The sequence below is a fragment of the Polyergus mexicanus genome, unplaced genomic scaffold, assembly GCF_030449975.1.
Source record: "Polyergus mexicanus isolate NDT 795.1 unplaced genomic scaffold, iyPolMexi1.0 SCAF_1, whole genome shotgun sequence".
Classification (NCBI taxonomy): domain Eukaryota; kingdom Metazoa; phylum Arthropoda; class Insecta; order Hymenoptera; family Formicidae; genus Polyergus; species Polyergus mexicanus.
The window spans coordinates 8,996,551-9,013,782 of record NW_027223321.1 but is presented as its reverse complement, the minus strand read 5'-3'; the positions used below and the strand labels follow the sequence as shown (position 1 = coordinate 9,013,782).

The 17,232-nt window shown below is 37.2% G+C and overlaps 1 protein-coding gene across 19 annotated transcripts in view; it reads left to right on the top strand.

Annotated features, from left to right (window-relative positions):
- The window catches only part of LOC138933850 (protein muscleblind), a 420,535-nt gene that overhangs the window by 131,879 nt on the left and 271,424 nt on the right, over window positions 1-17,232 (top strand). Inside the window, exon 4 of one of the 19 annotated variants that reach the window (XR_011447058.1) lies at window positions 16,520-16,664. The exons of 17 other annotated variants lie outside the window; for them this stretch is intronic. Coding sequence is in view for 1 of the 2 variants with exons in the window: in XM_070297070.1 (XP_070153171.1) it covers window positions 16,520-16,542 (23 nt within the window). In the remaining variant the exon portion in view is untranslated. Of the gene's footprint in view, window positions 1-16,519; window positions 16,665-17,232 lie in introns of those variants that run through there. One more of the 19 variants, XM_070297070.1, reaches the window with a different exon arrangement.

Below are 17,232 nucleotides of genomic sequence, written 5' to 3'. Positions count from 1 at the left end.
TATGCGTTGTGTTATGATTCTTATTCTTTTAAATAAATAAAATATAACAATAAAAATATATATCTCTATTTTAGTTTGCGAAATATTCAAATGTGACTAACCATTAAATTTCGAATTATTATTTTTATCAAGAATTGATTATTTTTATGTTTTTATATATCCCTATAAATTACCTTACCCCGCGGGACATATATTTTATGGGTCGTAGGTGCGATCAGCACGTTGACGTAACGACACGCTTTAAGACGTGTACGTAAACGTCTCCTTATCGAACACCCGCAGCAGGCACCGTTCGGATTCGCGCCCGCGGTGGTTTACTGTTGGCTTTTTCCTCGATTGCGTGGAGACCAAGAGAGTGGGGAGCCGAGTCGTTTCCTTCTCGTCTCTCGTTTTCGCGATTTTATATCGACGTGACATTATTTATTCTGTATGCGCAACGTGAGCCGCGAAATGTCCGTCGAACGTGAGGTACCGGACTGACCGCGGATTACACGACCATATCCGACGCGATCGCGTTTCGACGATAGCTCAACGGAAATGGGGCTGTACTTACGATCGGGTTCTACGTTTACACATGCTCGTGCGCGCGGATCTTCGTATGGAATTACAGGCTCTTATGTCTCGCTTCGAGAGAATAGTTTTTATAAATTATGTACGCGCGCGTGTTACGCTTCGCTTAATACAAGTATCGAAACGCGCGCGCGACGGCCGAGGTGTCGATAACGTGTCATATATGATTAAATTTCCATACAAACTTAATGTGGTACGTTTGTGCCTTGTTAATTAAATAGAATATAATTAAAATTGAATTAAAGAATAAAATCTTATTACACAAAGTTTAATTAATAATCTTCAATTCGTAAAAATGCATTTCCCAATTTTGATGCGAATGTCATCCCGCATTATCACCTGCACAGATTTTACGCGCTCTCATAAAATTGTATTCGTTCTTCTCTTTCTCTCTATTTCTCACGATTTATTCGATCGATTTTATCATCAATTTTTTTCTGGACATGCTTAATAATAATAATAATTAAAAAAAAACACACAAATTTACACGTTGACGTTTTTATCATAATAATGAATGATGATCGTTCATAGTATGGAAAAATTAACGCTTATCCTTACACGGCATTCCCAAATTTCGTACACCAATATCCTGTTTCGTACACGAGGATAGCACTTTGAATCAACGAATTGCAATAGCAACGATAACTTTGAATAAGCTGAAAGCGGAAGAAGGCGAAAATGATCGATGGCATCGACATGAATGGAGTTCGTCTCGATTCTCATCTACGAGCGTATTCGCATCTCAGGGTGACTCGAACTCGTTAGCCACGAATTTGTTACGATATCAGCGACAGGAGAGAACCTATTTCCGATGCTAACAATCTAGACAATCTAGAAAATGAAAGGTCAAACTCTTGCCGCACGCGAAAATCGGGCTAAGCTGTTCTAGTCAAGACGTCAACGCGATACATGTATGGGGTAAATTCGCAACACGATATGACTGGTAGATGGGACAAGAGAAGGGATCCAAACGACGATGATCTCAACTAGCTTCATCGGGCAATCGATCGGACTTTAACCGATTCCAGCCGAACCGCTTGTCGGAGCAAAGCGTGCTCTCATTGAGCGTTGCTTAGCAACGTCTCGATGAGATATGTCGATTCCATCGACATCCGAAGAGCGATTATCAGCGACAATCACGTATAACGTATATGAAGGAGGATATGAAATGATTCTTAAAAGATTCGGTAAATCTAACATTAGCGCGATATTTTGCACGGTACTTTCGAAAATTAATTAAAACCTAACGAACTATCCGCGAAAAATTATTTGAGTACTAATACCCGTATTCATAATCCTTCCTTATTTTAAGGACGGAGGAAGCCTCCATGAAGGATTCCTTGAATCTGCAAGGCCACCTTGTTTCATAGATGGACCTCGAGTCTCCCTTTCAGAAGGAAGGAATATTTTAGGGATTTTTAGTGACCGACTGGAGGCAGCACCGTTTTATGCTGCCTGCAACTAATTTCATACAGTACATATGAAAACTTTTTCGTATCTTCAAAAAATTCCACGGAATTTTCCCAATCGCGAATGTATCTTTTCGGAATCCGCCACGGAATCCGATTCTCTGGATTTTCGTCTTCAAATCCATCGTCAGAATCATTTAAAAATTCATTCTCCATTATCCCTTTTTCCTTTATACACTTTCAGTTTGAGAGCGCGACAACAAATAACCACAAAACCACAAATGTAACGAAACTAACTTTTGGAGGTTATATTTGGTTATATTCTGCGTATCGTCTGCTAAAAAGGTCGCATCACTCCTCAAGGAAGCTCGTGACCTTCCTCGAGATAAGGGAGCCAATAAGATTCCTTGTTCGGTCAAGGAAAATTTATGAAACGTGGAACGAGGAACAAGGAATCCTTATTCCTCAAGGACGGACTATGAATACGGGTATTAGCTTCCTCTTCAAGATAAACCTTTCGAGTACTGAGCTCTCTCTCATCGAGATCAAGATGTACTCATTGAAAGGGTTTCTTTAATTTTTCTGCTGACGATGCAAGGATACTTAAAAAAAAAAAACGATAATTATTTGCTCTAGTCTATTTGCCTCGCGAAAAAAATTTTCTTTTAATTATAAAATAAATTATTATATATATATGTATGTTGAATATATGTTTTGTTCATACAATTTAGATTTATTACGGTTCTCTGTAAAGAAATTGACATGAATAAATTGCTGGATAAATAACTGTCGTCTTGAGACGTGTACAAATTTTTAATCGTGGGATTAATTCATCGTATACGAGCTGATAATTATTAATCGTGTGTGGGTATTCGCGTAAAGATGATCGCGTTGCAAGGAATGGATTGTGTCAGTACTTGTTGGCTCGAGTTTCGCCTCGCGACTACTATAACATGTGGCGTAGACAAATGCTAAGGTAGTATACCAGTTGATTTGTTGTCATCTCGAATTATTACTATTATGCTAAATAGTTAACATTTTACGAAATAATTTCATGTTGAATATTTTGTTTCTCTCTGAGTGATTTTGATTGATTTATTATTAAACGAATCGGTACATAACAGCTTTTCATTACCTAAATTATTCGATTCGATGATTCGTATATTATGCCACACTCCGTATATCAATCATTTTCCGTTACTTGAATTATTCGATCTGGATTCGTCTGTGTTACGTCGCTCTTTTAATCCAGAATAATAATAAATTATATTAGCGAGAAGAGTTTGAAGCGCGATGCGAGATGTATTCGAATCAACAAACATTATTAACGATTTCATATCCGTCTGTATAAATATCCCGACACGATAAAGTAAAAATCCTGTAGCGATAATATGCTTATGCAATTTTATAATGCATTACATTTAAATGCTTTGTTAATATTGTAAGAATAAGCTTGACATATAATATAAGCATTTTATAAAGTATAATTTCTCTAATCGTATCTTTTATAGATTTATAGTAACAAAACTATCTCTTGATCCGCAAACGGTCGCCTTCATTGTCGACTAACAATAAGTAAGCACAAGATCGCGGTGTTGTATCAACATTCTCGACGCGTCAAGTAATCGCTTTCTCTCGTAAACGCAATTAGTTTATAACGCCCGACCACGAACAGATGACATCGCGTCGAGCTTACTTTACACGCGCCAAATCTGGACGACGAGAATATGCCAGCGGGCGTAGGAAGTTTGTCAACGTTTGCTCTGTCTCGCTGCTATCGTAATTTCTCCGGTGGAATTCAATCTGGTTTTCCGAGATGATCGAGAGATGATATTGACGCAGTTGCGACAATTTTAATTAATTTATTACTTTTATTCGCGCCTCTTCTTTTATGGGAATATAAATCATTGCAATTTCTAAACTATACTCTCAGAGTCTCTTAAATCGTATTTTGAAAGGTTTAAAATGCACGTGAATCGGAAAATGTGATTGAATTTTGGTACACGTTAGTTTATATTCTTAATCTTATTCTATACCCTGTCGCTTAATCGTTTTTATCATCCGTTCTAATGCAATATGTCAAAATCATTCGTGAACTCGTTGCGAGAGACCATCGATGAGCGGTCGTAGCACCGAGACGCTGGCATCCTTCGTACCACGTGTTGCGAAAAAATCCAATAGCCGTAGAAATTGGCACGGAAAAGCTGCGGGGCGTTCAGCATGAAAAAGTCGTGCCAGGAAAGTGTAAGAAATTTCGGTCTTCGTGATTCTCGTCGTCGTCGTCTTCGTCTTCGTCGTCGGGATCCGCTAGTGAATTCTCTGTCTCCTCGACGGCGATTCCACAATTCACGACTCGCACTGGCAGCGCCATCGCTTCTACGACACGCTCATAAATAACCTCGGAGCGTACATTATTTCACTTCAGCCACGTTCTGAGTTTTGACTTCTGACAGTGAAATACGGAATGTCAGATGAACTGTCGGCCGTTGGCGCGATTGGGTATAGATAGGTGGATCCTCATAACGCTTACGTCATCGCTTATATCATTTACGTCACGCAATCGTCAATGTTTGAATATATGATCCAAGATGGCGTATTTAATTTTCGGAAAATCGTGCGCTAGAAATTTTTAATGAGATAAATCGACAATCTTCCTCTCTGCATCTATTTATTGTGATGAAACCGATATAAAAATATTTTTAATACATAAGAGAATATATTTAAATATTGTTTCCGAGAAAAACAGTGAACGTGTACAGTTTTGACAGTCAATGTATACAGAATATATTGTCAAAGAATTAAATACATAATAAAATAACGTCGTGTCTTGAAAAATGATTGGAGAGCTTGAGAGCGTGTACGAATTGTCTGGAACGCAAAAATTTATATTTTCGAACTTTAATACTTCGATATATGTATTAAGAGTTTCTGTTCAATTTTAAAAAGAAAATGCTCCAGCACGTTTTGCGCGACGTTTATTTAGAAACATTCTATGCACGAGACTGCGGCAGACACACATGTGTCAACGAATGGCCTTAGCTCGCGACTTTCGAACGTAACAGGCGCGCACGGATTTCCGTATATTCCTGTAATATCGTCCCGGGACACGGAGCTCGCACAATATTTCCACTACATCGCGGAAGAAAATATATGAAAGTTGGAGAGACGAGTTTGGAATTCAGTTATCTGCGGAGGTGTCCGTGGGTGGATCCGCTGAGGGCCAGTTGTCTCGTATCCAAGTAGTCGGACGTGATGCGTGCCGGGGACGGTCTAAATCAAAAAGAATATTTGCATCGATAAAACTTTGCGGCAGAATTCAGTTTTTTCTTTGACGCGATCTCTCCTGAGAGTTTTTTTTTTTTTTCGCGCATGTCGGCTCCCGCTCGGAAATTCTTGGCCGTATATTCATGTATTACGGTCAGAATATTTTTCGGCGCGCGTTTTGCCATCGAGAAAAGAGTATAGAATCGAGGATCGGAGAATTTGCATCGCGAAATAAGTTCGCGACAAGCCGGATTCTCCAATTTTCTCAGTTGAATTTTAACATTCTATTTTTGAAAATCTCCGGATGAGTTGTCAATTTGTCCGTACTTCTTCAACGGAATTCTCGCAGAGCTATGAGAAAATCGATTGCATCGATATTATTCGTTGATTAATCATCATATTTTGTGCACATCATTGAAAATAAATTCCTTAAAATTCCATAAAATTTAATGTGAGTTAAACTCGGTAAAATTCAATATGAGTATAGTATAATTGTCGTTATGTGTGTGTCATTTTTTTATGGCATTACTTTTCATATGAAAATAATCTTCTTTTATAAAAATTGATATGCTATAAAACAAGATGCAATTTACATATAAATGTATATAAAGTAAGATAAATTGATTTAAATTTTAGTAAACATATTTTCTTATATCTAGTTTACTCAATATGCCGAGATGGGTCAATTCATTTCGGCTAGTATAGTTTCCAATTCTTTAAGGTGATTTGAAGATCAACGTCACGTATAACTCATAACTTTATCCAAATTGTAAAGGTCAAATGAAAATATTTCGTTGAAAAAGTTCAATAATATAATCTCTTGAAATATACGATATAAAAATAATGAAAATTATCATCATTATTTGTGCATTTTGCATTCTTAAATGTTATTGGTGCAAAGTTGTACGAACGTTTTGCAGTCTTATCGAACGCACTGAAGATTTTATATTACGAAAAAAATCTTGTGTAATGATTTGTAAAATGACACTCTCGACAAAAACGTTGTAGCGGCCGCCAAAAACTAAAATCTAGAACGTTTAAAAAAAAAAAAGAAGAAAAAACTTGTAGTATGGATTTTTGATTATGCCTATAAGATAAGCTTGATGTTTGCTATATAGTCGAAGCAACTATGAAAGGGTAATCGTTTTAGAAGCATAGGTGAAGAGCGCGAGGAGAGGACGCGGAGTGTCGGTGGGCTAGGTTAACGACTTCCTGATGAGGCAATGTAGACCGCAACTTCTTCGTAATGGACTCCCGTGTCCCCCGATATCGTCCTTCAAGTCACTCCGCAAAATCGTCGTACCCCCTCGACAAAGCGTTTTACGAAAGGTCGTCCCGACTATCAAAGATATCGGGCACAATTTGTAGCTGCTGATGTCGCTCGCGTTCTACCGATCGTCTCGGCATTTCCGGTCTTACTTGAGTCGACATACCGTCCGGCTATTTGATCCATTCGCATAGTATATCATGAATGGCAATCTCGGATAGTCCTTCATAGGATTATACGAATAAAAGCGAAGACTCAATTTGTGTTAAACTATTTTTGATAAATCGAAGACTTCGCACATCAAAAATTTCTCATCGAGAAGAGATCGCGAATGTGCGGAAAAATGTTTGTTTTTTTACGAATCACTCAATTCTTTAAATCGAGACTACTGGATTGCATAAATAGATCGCGAGTGTCGGAATCGCGTAGCAATTGAATTTCATGCATTATTGCGTTCCTGTATATATTTATTTATTCTGTAATATTTTTAACGACAACTATGTTGTCGCGATGAAGTCTTCGAGAGGAAACGTTTGAATTTTGAAACGTTCGGCTAGTTCCATCTCGACGATTCGAGGCCAGAATTGATATACAGGCAGTTAGCTTGTGCACACAGACGGCCGGAAGGAACCAACTAACTTTATTTCATCGACAAGAGAGAGAAAATACGTTGGAACTTTCATTCCGTAAATAAACGCTTAAAGTCCGGTGTCGATTGAGCGCGGCGGTGCTTTTGCCTCTTTGAAACAGAATATTTTACAAGTCCGCCTCTCGTTAAATCTCTTCGATTCGGCTCGACTGCAAGAATATAAATACGCGTTCGCAACTTTCCGGCGCACCGCGCGAGTGCTCATGCATTTTATACATTCGCCAATATAATCCCCGATCTCTTAAGAGCGCCGTCTGACATTGCGCAATTAATTACATCGCCGCACAAAGCGCGCTCGCGGGTGTATCTATTGTATAACGATTCTCAAATATAGTCGGTAATTGTCAGATACTTGATTCACCCTGTAATTTTTTCTCGTGAGAAACCCCAGGATGCAATTAAATATTTGAATAAAGTTATGGCGCATGTATATTAGCTAAGTAGAATCGATGTCGAAAAAATTATTTGAATCATTTCCTTTTTTATATGTAATAACGTAATATAAAATATTTTTTAAAATTACTCATCTTTATATATTTAGATTTGTAATTTCCCTGGAGGATTTGAACAAATTTTTACAACTAATTAAGAAGAGATGTATATTATATTCGTTAATATTTCACAGAGAAAAAGGGAAGATATGTCTCGTGAAATATAAATATTCTTAACCATCAATCTTTGCTATATATGAAATATCAGTTATTATTGTACGCGATTTAACGCAAGGCGAATTTACATATCGCTCGTTATACCATATCGACGAATTAATCCTATTATGTAGAAGCGCAATGTGTATTAAAAATGAGAGATTAATTCATTAGATTATTAAGCATTAGCTCGTGTAGTTTATCTCACTGAAAATTGCAGGGAATATTGCAGTGGATGAATAATTAATGATAGGGTAATTTTCGAAAAATTTAAACGTTTTTTCATCTTTCATATGTGAGGGAACAAATTTATCGCGCACATAAATATTAAAATAATAGCTTATCAAATCAAGGAAAGATGATACAAATTTAAAGACAAAAATATGATAATAAAATAGACACGCTATAGCTCGATAATGGTAGAATTTGAATTTTTTAGAAGAGATTGATTATCCTTCTCTTTTTCTCGATTCACCGATTCGACGAAGAATGAGAGATTAACTTGATCTCGGCACACTTGAACACGTCTTGAAACAGTGAGTTGCACAAATAGGAACGCAGAACGCAAGAATTAACGAGCAACCGCGCGAATGTGTGGGAAAGAGAGAAAGAGAGTGAGACATCGGTACATCGTAGCGTGAATTATGAGACAACGTGTTTAATGACGCGGCCGGATCCGACTCGCTGTAAATTTTCCACGAGGGGTTGAAGTTTTAAACCCCCCTCGGTGTGGTACTCTCTACCGTACCATTGTCATTCCTCTCGTACGGCTCTCATTTCTGCGTCGTCGACTCGCCATCCCTTCGTTGACTTTCCCCGTACGTTCTACCTCCCCTTCCGTCTCTCCTCCGTGTCCAGATACCAGGACACACGCATTTTTCAGTTATTAGATACTTGTTCCTAATTTTCTACACCCGCTCCCTTTCCCCTATCCTTCAATGTCCTTGCTTTCTGTTGTACGATTTTGAAATATAAATTTTACTTTTATATTCTGAGAACAATTTTATTTTTCATTAATAGGAATATTGGTGAAACAAGTCCTAATTTATCCAATACTTCTGTCGCGAGATATTCTTGTATTTTGTATTATTTTATTTTACGATATAAATTTTGATTTAAAATCATTATACTAAAATCAAAAATGGTTAGAATTCACAAGCAGAATGTTTTTTTTTTTTTCCCCTCTACAAGTGTGATATTTCAAAGAGCGGTATACCGCGATGTTTACTTCTGCGAACGCGATAGAGCGAGTGATATTTAGACTAACATGATAATGGCGATTGGGAACGGATATCGCATTACCAATGGCTAAGCCGTCACTCTGGAGTTAAGTGAATTTATTCCGGCGATGTTGGGTTTAATTAACTCGAGTAAAGTCGACCTCGTTGAGTCGCAGCTATTCATCGGGAGACCCCCCACTTTATGCGCGACAGCTTTGCTCGGGTGTCCTTAGATTTCATAACGAACGTATTTATCAGAATGCGTTGACGATGAAAGAAATGCGCGTTATAGATACAGCCGTGATAATGAAAATTCTATTAGGCATAATTATTATTCTAAATCTCTCCGTTCTTTTAACGCAACTCGTTAACCGATAACTCTACCGTAATGTTACATACTTGAAACATAAATAATGTTTAACATTTGCGATCGATAAAAAAGCTGCAGAGAAATGGTTTTTAATTATAAGAGAGAGAAACGAGGACAAGCAAATTATATTGAATAAGAAATAAAATAGATTTGCAAAATGCAATGACCAAGTAATTGAACCAATATTGTATCACGAAAATAATACGATATATAAAAAGAGGATGTTTCTTTAAAATAATATTCTATGAGTACCGAAATGATATTTCTCGTTTAAAATTAGTAATAATTAGTTACAAACTGTATAAATAAAATAACATTTGCAAGATCGTCTAAAATAATTAATTTAAATCTTTATTTATTTATTTAGAAATTTGGTATGTCCTTTAGACGATACATTATTTATATATTTTAATATATTTTTCGAAAGGAATGAAATTTCCTGGAAAATTGTTCGGGAAAAAAAAACTACCTTTATTAGAAAATTTATTCCGTTTACTCAAACTCCTGGCAGTTTTAACAACAAAAACTAGCTAAATTTAAATTTAAATTAAACTTAAAATTTAATAACGGTTTGTTAGAGGATATTAATCTAAGGAAAGGCAAGAAGAATTTGTTTTTTTTTTCCAGACGTGTACAGACGAGAGAGATATGTAGCGATCATGATGATGAGGCACGCAACGCCATTTCGATTTGTTATGGATATATGTCGTGTGTTTTATCCCGAAACCGATAGTCCGCTCGCGAGGATTTTATACAATAGTCGGGCATCGGGGAATGCGCGAGATCACTTTTCATCCCTTACCCCCGTCAGATTTTTATTCGGGCAGAAACACATTTGAAAAATGCTATGTGTAAAGGAAGAAAGAAAGAAGGAGAAGAAGGAAGGAAGATAAGACAGTACATGAATGAGAAAAAAGAGAAAGGGGAAAGAATCGCCCGAGTGTGCCGGCTGTCATAGCACAGGGATGGAGAGCGGAATACGACAGACAGAGAGGGATATTATGTAGTAATATTCCACAAAGCTGTTGTTAAAGCTTCTAGAGGAAAATTCTCCGCCACACAAGCAGGCAAAGAGTCAAGATATCGAGTGCGCGTCTTTTTCGGCATCGACGCGAGAAGAGAGTCCACTTAACATCCGATATGAGAAAAAATTTCGATTAGCAAAATCGTTTTTTAATATTTTTTTCATAGATTGTATGATACTATATACACGATGGGGATTGAGATTGAATGGTGCATTGTGGAATTCAGGGGTCTTAATGAAGATAGATAGATGGATAGATGGATAGATTTATTCTGGGATAAATTTTTCAAAGACAGATAAATCGAGAACACGAAGAAAAAAATAATATCAAATACGCGGAAAAATAAATATATGTTAAAGTAGCAGAAGAATATAATATATGTATAAGAAACATGGATAAGCATATATAACCAGAAATTGAGAGAATAAGAAACAGATCATGAAGTATTGCCTATCTAAAGCTTTCGACGTTTTATAATTCGCGATAAAATTCGGCAGAATTCCATATATAATTTTACGTATCGCATAATGTATCTACGTGTAGTCTGACATATATTTTATATATATATGTGTGTGTCATAAATATTTGATATACGTTATATATGTTTTATTTCATCAAATATTTTTCGTATTATAATACAACATATATAAAACAATAAATAAAATTTTGCTCGAATCGTTTTGTAATTTATAGATCGTCTAAAAAAGCAGGTTGAAAAACTAGTCTATTTTTGAGTAATCTATTTACGATATATAATTTTTCAATGCATAACATGATAAGATTATAAATTCATAATATTATATTGGAAAATTCTCTCGCTTACGAAGTAGTAGCTTTACTTTGTAGCTGGCATTTCGCGTGTACTGAGAATTATTATGTAAAATAACGATCGTGCCGTCTAATGATAATTAGAATTTCAACCTCAACACTCGTATACACAAGCGAGCTCGACGGCTCGGCGTCTTGCCAGCGACGCAGAAAGGAATCCCGACTGTCTAGGAGCTAGATTCTGCGAGCGTGCGTAAGCGGAATTTTGAAAATTTGCGATAACGAGCCGAGGCGTACGTGTTAATGGAATAACGTCGCGTTATTTATTTATTAAACTTACCACGCCGTATGAAGTCATTGAATATATTTGCAACGATGTATTTATGATTTGCGCGCGTCGAATTGCCGAACGAAAGATACGCCAATATCTGCCATTAACTTTTGATTATTAATGTATGATTAATCGAATGAAATTTAATGCCGGCACAGATTTTCCCTAAAGTATCGGAAAAAAAATTCTAATTTGTTTTCACATAATTTTATATGCTATTGTATTATATTTATGATGGAAAATAATGAAGAATAGAACTTTCCTTCCGGTATCCTATCTCGGCAATAATTTTAAACATGGATTTTCAGATAGATATTGAAATAGTTTATTTCGACATAGCTTTCGAATTTCGATTCATCCAGATTCTTGCAAACGGAGCTATGCAAAACACGGATCATGATGTGAACAAGAGCTTCAGTTAATTTTTCACGTTGGAAAACGCGACGCGATGATGACAGAATGAATAATGCAATGCGAGATAACGTTTTGATAACAGCAAAAAGACACGTTGCTTTGCGGGTAATCACGGGTAACGTTGTTCGTCTTACTTTCGTTTACCACGATATCTTTTTCTGGCTTTATTAATAGCGTATTAGCATTAACATGGGTGAGAAAACGTTGGCGATTGTTTGCACTTCGGATAGTTTGCTTCAACAATACGCTCACAACGGAGGCCTTTTCGTCGGTGTATTCGTTACGATGATATAATAACTGGCGGTAATTAGGTTAATGGAATGACACACTGCAATTTTTTTTAAATTTATCCCCTCGCGTGTGATATTAACGCGCCATTTGGTTACGTTTTGAAACACTGTTCGGAATTGTCGTGCTACTTTTTTTTTTTTTTTTTGGTAGCAAGAGTTTTTCTCCCTGTTTACATTAATACAGTATTATTTCACAGAAATAATGGCAGGTTTGAATAAATTGTATTCAGCTAAATGTCGTGGTATAGATAACAAATTGTATGAATAATTGTTGTAATTTTTTTTGCTACGCGAAATTGTTTAAATAATTCATCGCTTGCGGGAAATTGCTTCTACTTATCTCTCATTTTTCCCATTGTTCACATGTATGACATCTTTGTTAATTTTTTATACCTGCGATTAACGTGTCGTCTCGTTGAGCTCGAGGTTTTCCGCATATTATGAAAACGTTAAAAAGCTCGCGATGTTTAATGGAAAGAAATATTATTTCGAAGAGAAGGGCAGCATCTCTGTTTAATTATTATAATTTTGAATCAACGATTTGATGACAACGTATAAACGTAAAATTCAACATAATGGCAATCGTAAGGAAATATTTTGATTTATTCGCGTATAATTTTCTGCTCACTCGAAAGTTAAGAACGACCTAGAAATTTATCGCACAAAATCGTGGCTCTCAATTAGTCGAGAGTACTTCGAACTGCGAGTCTACGAGACCACGTTGCTCATATTGCACTTTGGTGTTCCCCGGCACATACTTTACGCGGGAGCGTAAGGCATACCGGGGGGGGCGGCACGTAACTACGCGATTCAAGCGCGGTCTCTTTCGCTCTCTCCTTCTTCCTCTTCCTTCCTTCCTTCCTTCCGTTTCCTCCCCTCGATTCTAGCCGAGTCCTCGGCCGTCCCGAAATTAGAAAACTTTTTATGTACGCCAATTTTTAACCGGCTCCGCGCTCTTCTCAGCAGTAATTACTTTTTAAGCCTCTCTTTTGCATATTATCTTCGACGGCCTGCTTTTCCCCTCTACTGTTCCCACACCCCGTGACTTGCGTTGTAATTTAAAATTTGTATCATGCCGAAATCGCGCTGGCTAATATCATCTCGTTCGTTCTTGTCGCTCCATTACGCTGGCAAAACTTACAAGACTTTGCGTTTTGCCACCCCGCTTGTGTACCGTTTCCCTTTTTGCCTTCCGACGCTCTTGTATTCATGAATTTTCGCGTTTCGGGGGGCAACACGAGGGAATCAGCGTCCGCATGATGTGAAGCTTTCTTTCTCGTGTACACGAGCGTCGCGAATGAAGTGTATCGTCATCTTCGATCTTCCAAGAAATAAAAATACACTTTACAACTATGTAGTTTCTATTGCTTTTATCATATATTCTGCGGTATTAGAATTTTTTTCAAGCTATCTTTTTTTTTTTTTTTTTTTTTTTTAACAGAACTATATACTAAAATTTTACTAGAAATGTAGTTACTGTCCCCCCGCCCCCCCCCCCTAAAAAGAGAAAATGCTTTTATTTTTCTTTCATTCAAAATTATTCTGAGATTCTTTTCTTTAACAGAGAAAAGTTTGTGCGCTAAATTTGAAAACTTACATAGATAGCAGGAACTTATTTGAAAATGGAAAACACACACGTATAAGATAGTTATTAGGATAAGAAATTTTGGCATCTCTTGCAGCGGAGACGGGAGGGTTCGGTACGATAATACAATACATTTTCAAAATAAAATCGCAAGGCAGGTCCCAGATAAAAATCGTGTCGACGCTCATGACCGCGCGGATTTTCCTCGACTTTTTTTTTTCGACGATGGATTTCATCCGCGATTACGTAATTATTCTTCGCACGACGAACATTTTGTTCGTCTCGGTGAGGTGTTTTTTTTTTTTTTTTTTTTTTTTTTTCGACAGTCCCCGGTCGCTGTTTTCGCTGGAGAATGGAAAATACATCTGCTAATTTGCATAGTAAATTCGCGCGGTGCACCGTAACGTTTCGAGGATTTCGTCCGCGACGAAAGAGGGGGGATGGACGGTTGTTTGCGAACCCGTATACTTCCTTGACCCGACCCCCCCCCCCTTCCCCCCCTGACGTCCGCTTACTGTTCCGAAAGTATATTGAGAACAAAAAATCAGTATTCGCGAGTTAGTAGAGCGCGAAAGGAAATTTGTCCCGCGCGCGCGTGGACAATTTTTGAAATTCTTTTTTTCGCATAGCGTTAATAAACGAGGAGGAAATCTTTAGGGAAATCTCGCGTTTATTTAATGTACCGGAAAATAATGTTATACAACTTAGTATCTTTAAAATTGTCCACTCAATATTTGTCCGATATAATATCTTGTATTCTGTTCGCCTGATATGCTAAATTAATTTAATATATAAAAATTTATCTCTTTACGTTATCTTAGATTTTAATTGCGAAGCTTTAAAAAAGCGACAATTTATTCAGCTATAAGAAAGCTAGTTTTATTACCGAAGCTGGATGTTGAAAAAAATCCAACAGACATCCCTTCATCCCCGTGGATTGATTTATTTAATTTCATCTAGATCCAATTTTGATGGGAGTTATTTCTGTTTTTATTGTATTTTAATGCTTCACTCCGAATTCTGAAAGTCTTATGTGACAATATTTATCTTCGTTATCGATAGAAAAACTTGGTTCGAACGACGGCTCGGTTTATCAGAGCGGACTGAAATATGTGATATCCCGCGAGAATTGAGAATCGTCGTTGCAATATGGCGCGTCGTTACGTTTGCTCCAGTTTGCTTGGCGCATGAAGTGGACGGGGAAAGTATTAGCTGCTGCAACTACTCGTGCTTTTCTCGAGGATTCATCTCTGAAATTATCGTCGGCCGCGCCGGCATTGAACTAGCGCATCGAAGCACGAAGGCAACCAGACCCGCTACGGGTACTCGCCTCGTCGTCTGGGAGAGTCGCGCGCTGCCGCTTCCGTGTCATTTCGCGCCAGTAACCACGGGCCGTGTATTATGAAACCGGAAGCATCTGGTTACCGGCGTTGCGTGGCGTGGCATGGCATGGCGTAGCGACGTGTCACGGATCCGCCCGTTGATTTTTCCTCGCTTCATCGGTGGCGTACGGCCTTCCCTTTGAAGCAGAAACTGGATTCCCCGACAATACGATTCGTATTTCGGAAAATCGACGCGATCATTAATATCCCAGACAGTCTGTAATTCTTCTCGCACCTAGCTCAAATTGACTTGTCAATTATTTCGATTTCTTCGATTTATCTATTGTACATTAATTTCTCTGATACGTATCAATAATATGTAACATGTCTTCTTTTCATTACATCTAATTTTGATCTGACAAATGGCGAGCAAAAAAGTTATTATTCATTTATTTATATCTTTGAATTTGGAAATTCTAATTTCACGTAACATGAATAACGAGAGGTGGAAAAAAAGGAATAAATAACGAGATTATATGATGAACCGTGTCTTTTATCTCTCGGTTTGCCACAAATTTTTCTCTCGCAGTTTATATTCCGCTATCCTTGTCTATCCATCCTTCATAGAAATTAGAACGAGACGGATGACATTAATAGCTCTGATTTCATCACGCGAATATGAAACTGGCAGATATTTCTGATGTAACAAACTTCTGCCAACCGGGTGCAATTTTATTAAATAAGGTAGAGAGTCTCGAATCTGTCAAGTACTAAATTAAGAAACTTTAGTTATGACAGGTAAGAACATGACATTATACGCTGTTAATAGCGTATCAAAGAAGCTAGGTGTTAGGAGAAACTTAGCTCATTATTACATAGCTTTTCGCAGCTGACGATCATAATAAAGAACAAAAAGTAATAGCGCACTTTCTTTTTTATTAAACGATACAAAAAAATATCTATATATGTATACATGATATGTGGTTGCTAGGACGCGACAATCCATCGTTGTGTACCGCTCGTTCCTCTAACTGTTGTCATTTGTAAAGAGCTCCTCCCAAAACTTTGTCGCGCGCCCACTTTTGGGTTGTCTCTTCTCGTTGCGTGCTTATACTCGCGCGATCTCTTTTAATTAATTTCTCAATAATTATTACGAAAATTGCAAAATGGTACAGGATTTTTCTTTTCAGTTTCACCCAATTTATCCTCACATTTCGGATATGCCAAAAATTATTGGACACCCTGTATATGCGTGAAAATCATCTTTCCAAAATAATCGATTTATTAGGATTTTAGAAAACTCGCTTTTCCACAAATAATTCCTGGACAGAATTTTATAAAGTATCTTGTACATTGATATAATGGATTTTTTTTTCTCTTTGTTTCAGGTAAGCGAACACAAAATCACTGAGAAAGAGAAAGTAACGATGCGGCGCACGAGTGGCGTACAACAGGTCGCGGTAATGTCGTAATTAACGAGAAAGCTCTCGTAATGGCCAAATCGCGATAGTGTTGCATGGTCGACGTAAACAGGTATTTAAAAAAAAGTAGATAAAACAGAGCTCGCTTACAAGCTTACAAGCTCCGGGCTTATAAGGCCCCGGAGTATTTCGCGTAACCCGCGCGGTGCGAGGCGGGCAGGGAAGTCGTTAACGACAGTTTAAGCACACCGTGGTATATAATGGATCGTGTACGCCTATTCTATTTAACTATATCCGCTAGTTGCTATAAATACGAAAGACGGAAAGAAATTTTAATTTTAATTCTTTTTTTATTTTATCGTAAAACACACACATGGTGCGGCATTTGGGTGTACAGTCATTAATTTGATTCGCTATAAGATTCTCTCAGTTATGGAGACAGATCATAGAATTATTCTTTTCATTCGAGATAATAATGATAATAATAAATAAGATATGTGTATATCAAGTATCAACATTGTATGAGAAATGCATTGCATGATCTATTGTATCCGTTATGTGCCATGAATACGTTGTATTCCAAAATCAAATTTAACTATTATAATAAAGAGAGGAGACTATACATCCGCAAACATTGTGAGATAATAGAAAATTTCTAATAATAATGATGACAAATCGCA